Source organism: Schistocerca gregaria, chromosome 2 (assembly GCF_023897955.1).
Source record: "Schistocerca gregaria isolate iqSchGreg1 chromosome 2, iqSchGreg1.2, whole genome shotgun sequence".
Taxonomy (NCBI): Eukaryota; Metazoa; Arthropoda; class Insecta; order Orthoptera; family Acrididae; genus Schistocerca; species Schistocerca gregaria.
The window spans coordinates 341,370,199-341,377,668 of record NC_064921.1 but is presented as its reverse complement, the minus strand read 5'-3'; the positions used below and the strand labels follow the sequence as shown (position 1 = coordinate 341,377,668).

Sequence of the window (7,470 nt, the reverse complement as noted above, 5' to 3'; positions counted from 1 at the left end):
AAAACAAGCAGAAAGATATATATGTTCAGTAAAGTAGAAAAAAAGGTCAGTAGTGTCAAATTTCAATGAGGAACTTGAAATTTCAAGCAAGGAGCGGGAACATGCAGAGGAACTCTGGTTCAAGTTTAAAAGAATAGTTGAACATGCACTGGATATATAGGTACCCAGTGGAACAATTCATAATGGGAGGGCACCTCCATGGTATACAGTCACTGTAAAGAAACAGAGATTACTGCATAATAAGTGTAAAACAAAGCATTGGGCTATGGAAAGAAAGATGCTGAATGAAACACATTTGGTTGTCAAGAAATCAACACATGATGCCTTCAGCAGGTATCATACAAGAATATTGTCAAGTCATCTTTCACAGAATCCAAGGAAATTCTGTTGATATGTAAACACTGTTAGTGTCACCGAAGTTAGTGTATAGTCCCTAGCAAATAAGACAGGAACTGAAATCGAGGGCAGCAAAGCAAAAGCTGAAGTGCTAAACTCCATTTTCAAATGTTCCTTTACGAAGGAAAACAAAGGAGAATTGCCCCAATTTAATCCTTGTACCACTGAAAAGATGAATGAAATAAGTATTAGTGTCAGTGATGTTGAGAAACAGATTAAACTGTTAAAAACTGAACAAAGCTCCAGGGCCAATGGAATCCATGTCAAATTCTTATGCTGAATTTATGGCTGAGTCAGCCCATCTTCTAACTTTAATCTATTATAGATCCCCGAACAAAACACAATGCCCAGTTCTTGGAAAAAGGCACAGGTCACACTCTTCTGCAAGAAGGGTAGTTGAATGGTCCATAAAACTACTGGCCAATAGCCGTTGACATCAGATTGTTATAGAGTCCTAGAACATAGTCTGAGCTCAAACATAAATCTATCCTTGACATCAATTTGTTGTAGAATCTTAGGACATATTTTGAGCTTAAATATACTGAGGTATCTTGAACAGAACTACCTCCTCAATGGCCATGAGTATGGATTTCAGAAACATCAATTTCATGAAATCCAACTCACACTTTTCTCACATCACCTAGCGAAAACTTCAGGTCAAGGCAAGCAGGTAGATGCAGTGTTTATTGATTTCTGAATAGCATTTGACTCATTACCACATCTATGCTTATTGTCAAAAGTAAGATCATGTGGGGTATCAAGTGAAATTTGTGACTGGACTGACAACTTTTTGGTAGGGAGGACACGGCATTTTATCATGGGTGAAGAGTCATTGTCAGTTGTGTGAAGTATGTTGGGACCAGTGCAGATTATGTTGTTCATTAATGGCCATGAAGATAACATTAATAGTAAAATCAGGCTTTTTGCAAATGATGCAGTTATCTATAATAAAATACTACCTGAAAGAAGCTGCATAAATATTCTATCAGATCTTGATAAGATTTCAAAGTGGTGCAGAGATTGGTAACTTCCTTTAAATGTTCAAAAATGTAAAATTGTGCTTTTCACAAAATGAAAAAAAGTAGTGTCCTTTGACTATAATATCAATGAGTCACTGTTGGACTGGCCAACTCATAGAAATATCTTGGTGTAACACTTTGCAGGAATATGAAATGGAATGATCACAAGGGTTCAATCATGGTGCTAGATTTTGGTTTATTGATAGAATTCTGGGGAAATGCAATCAGTTTTAAAGGAGGTTGTTTACAAATCACTCGTGTGATCAGTTGAAGCATGTGGGACTTATACAAGATAGAACTCGCAGGGAATATTGAATGTATACAGAGAAAGACAGCCTGAATGGTCATGGGTTTGTTTTAATCCATGGGAGAGTGTCACAGAGATACTGAAGGAACTGAAATGGAACACTCTCGAAGATAGACATAAACTATGGATAATGAGGATAAGATTAGAATAATTACTGCATGCACAGAGGCATTCTTCCTGCTCTCCAGTTGTGAATGGAACAGGAAGAAACCCTAATAACTGGTACAATGGGGCAGTCCCTCTGCCATGCATCTCACGGTGATCTGCAGAGTTTGGATGTAGTAGTTGTAGGAAGCATTCTCAGCACATAACAGGATTTACTCAGTTTTTTACTCATGCTTGTCCCATCTCAAGTGCTCATCCACCCACATGCCTTGAAAATTTATGTATGGAGCTTGCACAATAGAATAATTACCAAACTTGACTTTTATGCTGCTTTTAGCTTTACTCTTAATATTACTTAAAAACATTCATACTGCTTTTTTCCCCTTATCTATGATCAAAATGTTATCCCTAAACCATTGATTGCCTCAGAGATATTCTGCTGTAGGTCACCAGCAAACATCAATGTGTCTGCAGTGCTCACAAGGTTTGGCAAATCTTTTAAATATACCAAGAACCATGGGGCTCTCCATAGCTATTTTCTTTCTTTTTTTTCTCTTGTCTATCAGAGAGATAAGGTTTGATCCATTTGAAGGCCAGTCCCCTGACCACATAACAATCTAAGCAAGACCTTACTAAGCAGTAAGTCATGGCTGATTAGATCTAAGGCTTTGGTTAAATCTAAGAATATCCCACAGTTTACTTCATTCCTATCCAAGCCATTTAGGACCATTTTCATGAATCGAATGACTGCTGTTTCCTGTTTATGTAGGGAAGCAATGCGTAACAAATAATCCTTCTTGACTTTTTATTACTATAAAAACATGCTGTATTACAGCATACACTACTCTGGTGCCATGTCCCTTTTTTGTTTGGGAGCTTATACCCCCTGATAACATACCCATTCCACTGAGTTGTTTTCAATTACAAGGTCAAGGACCATGTCATTACCATGAACTGCTAGGGGTATATATAGGCCATACAGGCAGGGCTGCACTTACCTGCATTAAGGCTTATGCAGTAAGGAGTGGCAGGCACCCTGGAGATTGCCCACTAATGGCAGTCATGCATCAGTAGCTATTCACTCCATTGGTTTGCAGCACACTTTGAGCTTGAGGATTTTGTGATAGAGAATACACATTTCACACAATCTGATGATTAAGCCAAGATCTTTATTCTCTGTGACAAATGACTTTCAACTGACACCTATCTATGTGTGGTAGGTTCCAGGACTAAGAGGTACAAGACATCAGTTGGGGCATCAAGCAGAGAGGGGTGCCAGAGGCACCACAAGATTTTGGTGCATTAAATTACACTACTGGCCATTAAAATTGCTACATCAAGAAGAAATGCAGGTGATAAATGGGTATTCATTGGACAAATATATTATACTATAACTGACATGATAACATTTTCATGCAATTTGGGTGCATAGATCCTGAGAAATCAGTACCCTCAACAACCATAATAGCTTTGATGCACCTGGGCATTGAGTCAAACAGAGCTCGGATGCCGTGTACAGGTACATCTACCCATTCAGCTTCAACGCGATGCCACAGTTCATCAAAAGTAGTGACTGGCGTATTGTGACGAGCCAGTTGCTTGGCCACCATTGACCAGACATTTTCAATTGGTGAGAGATCTGGAGAATGTGCTGGCCAGGGCAGCAGTCAAACATTTTCTATATCCAGAAAGGCCCGTACAGGACCTGCAACATGCGGTCGTACATTATCCTGCTGAAATGTAGGGTTTTGCAGGGATCAAATGAAGGGTAGAGCCATGGGTCGTAACACTTCCGAAATGTAACGTACACTGTTCAAAGTGCCATCAATGTGAACAAGAGATGACCGAGACGTGTAACCAATGGCACGCCATACCATCACGCCGGTTGATAAGCCAGTATGGCGATGACGAATACATGCTTCCATTGTGTGTTCACCGCGATGTTGTCAAACACAGATGTGACCTTTATGTAAACAGAACCTGGGTTTATCTGAAAAAATGACGTTTTGCCATTCGTGCACCCAGGTTCGTCGTTGAGTACACCATCGCAGGCGCTCCTGTCTGTGATGCAGCGTCAAGGGAAACCACAGCCATGGTCTCCAAGCTGATAGTCCATGATGCTGCAAATGTCGTCAAACTGTTCGCGCAGATGGTTGTTGTCTTGCAAACGCCCCCATCTGTTGACTCAGGGATCGAGACGTGGCTGCACGATCCGTTACAGCCATGCGGATAAGATGCCTGTCATCTCGACTGCTAGTGATATGAGGGCATTGGGATCCAGCACAGGGTTCCGTATTACCCTCCTGAACCCGCCGATTCCATATTCTGCTAACAGTCATTGGATCTCAACCAACGCGAGCAGCAATGTCGTGATACGATAATTCGCAATCGCGATAGGCTACTGTCCAGCCTTTATCAAAGTCAGATACGTGATGGTACGCAGTTCTCCTCCTTACATGAGACATCACAATAACCTTTCCCCAGGCAACACCGGTCAACTGCTGTTTGTATACGAGAAATCGGTTGGAAACTTTCTTCATGTCAGCACGTTGTAGGTGTCGCCACCGGCGCCAACCTTGTGTGAATGCTCTGAAAAACTAATCATCTGCATATCACCGCATCTTCTTCCTGTTGATTAAATTTTGCGTCTGTAGCACGTCATCTTCGTGGTGTAGCAATTTTAATGGCCAGTAGTGTAGTATCACAGTGATGGCTTGGGACGCCACACTGAGAGGCAGAAAGACCACCCAAGTTCAAGACTTGTATAGAGTGTATATCACAATTAGTAAAGAAACTGACTTAGGAGAAAGTATGCAATGGAGGGGGAAGGAGGGGGGGGGCATATAACAATTCGCTTGTGTGGAAAAATGTTCCCATACTGGCCCTGTATCAGTGGCCACTGAAGCATGACCAGAGATTACGTTAATGATGGACATGTCCCAGTGGCAGTCCCTCCTGCAGGGCTCTGAAACTGCTAGGCCTGCGGAGGGGAGTGTATAGACCAGTAGGATGTTAGACTTGCTACACAAAAAGAAAAGTAGTATAAAACCTACTGCAAATGCTCAGGGCCTCATGTTCGACAATTGTATACTTGCAAGAAAGTGACCGAGTCGCATGGTGTGTGCCCGTGCACACATGTGTGTGTATGTGTGTGTGTTTTGGAGGTGAGGAAGTGTCATCCATGATGGAAGGAAAATATGGATTGGGAAGAAAATGGAAAAAAAAGTAAATGTTGGTAGGCGAAGGAAGAACCTGGAGACGAATGGAAATCAGCAACCATAGCAAAACCCCTAGGAAGAATAAATCAGCTCCCCTGCTTGTACATGGACATTGCAGGGATGTGCAGGATGGGACAAATAGGGGAAGTTGTACCTTGGACCACTAAATTATATTTTTAAATAAAACACAAATATACAGTTTTTATTACATCAATACCATACATTTTACATGTGTATAGTATAATACATTATGGCACTCTTTATGTTTCACTTTACATCACACATTGTGGTGAAGTCTACAGGGAAATACAACCATGAACTTTGCCAATGGGATGTCCCAACAGTGGAAGGTTTAGGAAGCTTCAGTACAACATCTTCCATAGGTACATGGTGTCCGGTCTTGGCAGAGAGAATTTATTGCTTTTCCCAATTCTCTTTAGCTACTGAACTTCATACTCATTACCAATGACGTTAGATACATAGTGTGAAATATTCTTTTTTCCAGCAAGACAGATCACGCCATATTCTCCTTCTTCCAGTTCTGTTCCAATTTCAAAATCATCAATTTCGTTTTCGAGGAACTGTGATCTTAATATTTCCAGATCATCATCACTTGTAGTGTTCAAATTTAATTCACAATTTTCGTCTTCTGAGGAAGGGTCTGGAAATTCCAGACAACGTATGACTGGGAATTTATTCTTCTTCTTGTCTTTTTTTCTTGTTTTCAATTTCATTTGTCTCTGGTGTATCCGTTAGGATTCTAGTCTTTCCAGCTCTTTGTCCACAAGTTATCTTCCGTGGTCCTGCTTTGGGTTATGGACGCAACATTTATGATGATATGTGATTATCTTCTGTCAACTGGGCTCCCTGTTGAGAGACAGCAGTGTGGACAATTTCTTCAATTTCCTTTGGTTCATCGGACTCATAAGGTCTATCATTCAGGATTTCAAAGTCACCAAAAATAATCTCATCTACTGGATAAATTTCAGTAATCTTAAAGCCCTTTTCAATATTTTCCTTGGTGAACGCTATCCTAAATGCCTTGCCTACAATGCCTGAGATATCATAAATTGATGCCGGTTTCCCAGGATTAGTCAACATCCATACATTCATGGTAGTGTTGTAGAAAGCTTTAGATGGTCCAAACACTGTGCAGTCAAGTGGTTGCAATTTGTGCGATGTATGTGGAGGCAAATTTAATAAAACTACACCACTAGTCCTGCATAGATCAATTGCGTTCAAAGAAATGTGAGACTCGTGGTTGTCCAGGGCAAGTTCCATGACAGTTGGCTTCTGACATGATATAAAATGGCTTAAAAAACCTAGAAAGAGTACTTCATTTGACCATCCTGATGGATTTGCTCGTCTGATACTTCCAGCTGGGGATCCGAATAACACGTGGTCCTTAAAGTGCACACGTGGGTATATTAGCATTGGTGGATCAGGATTTTCTATGGCACTGACAGCAACTATCGTCGTAATATTCACTCGCCTCTCTACAGAAGTCATGCTACCAATCTGCTTGGTGCCTTTCTCACAACAATTTTTGGTGGAATATGGACAGTTGTATAGGAGATCGAAACAAAAATATTTAAAACATCATGTTGTACCTTGGGCCATGGACCAAAGTACAACAGGTGATGTAGCCCAAGATACAACAACCAGCATCTTGCTGACCAGGATCCTCTGCTGTGTTTCTTTGCACCCTGGAACTCTGTTCTCAGTGCCAATCTTATTTGCCCCACCATGTATTTTCAATCTCTAATTGCAAGCAATTCATCCTGGATGCAAGCCGCACTAGTTCAACAATCTACCGCCATGAACAAGACTGTAGCGTGTCATCACAGCCGTGAGGGAATAGAATGTATTGTACAGGGAACAGTAATCTCTATATATAAGCGTGATAGCGGCAATAAATGTTTATCTGCTATTTGGCTAAAAAATAGTTACAAGTGGTGATATCGTGACTTGCATAGACCAGAGAGATCTTTGTGCGTAGTGTTGGCAACACCGTTTGGGAGCGAAATTTTGTTTGTAAACACTATGTGTTACATGTGTTTGGTGAATATACAGCCGTGAATAAAGAAGAGAAAAATGAACAACTACAAAGCATTTTATGATTTAAATATCGCCATAAACGAACAAGATGTGACAAGATTACGTGATATCTGCGATACACTTGTGACTTGTAAGTTTACTTCTTATAAATTATAACATATAAACAAATGATGTCCAGTTGATAATTGTTTCAGACAATACTGTGTTTGTAATTTAACTTACTTTTGTAGACAGTTGCTTGCAACAGAATACTCAACCAGTTTCCTAAGCAGAACGGGTTAGTCCTGTCTTGGCTAAAACAAAATCCGAAAAGCCCATTGCTGTACATAGGGCCCAAACGAGAATAATGATAATAATAAACTAAAAG

At 40.5% G+C, this 7,470-nt stretch overlaps 1 protein-coding gene across 2 annotated transcripts in view; it reads left to right on the top strand.

Annotated features, from left to right (window-relative positions):
- Positions 1-6,840: 6,840 nt before the first annotated feature.
- LOC126337012 (ribonuclease P protein subunit p30-like) overlaps positions 6,841-7,470 on the top strand; it is an 81,164-nt gene continuing 80,534 nt past the window's right edge. Inside the window, exon 1 of one of the 2 annotated variants that reach the window (XM_050001261.1) lies at positions 6,841-7,233. In XM_050001261.1, the coding sequence (XP_049857218.1) occupies positions 7,140-7,233 (94 nt within the window). In that variant the 5' untranslated portion in view covers positions 6,841-7,139. The remainder of the gene's footprint in view (positions 7,234-7,470) is intronic. The other variant, XM_050001260.1, reaches the window with a different exon arrangement.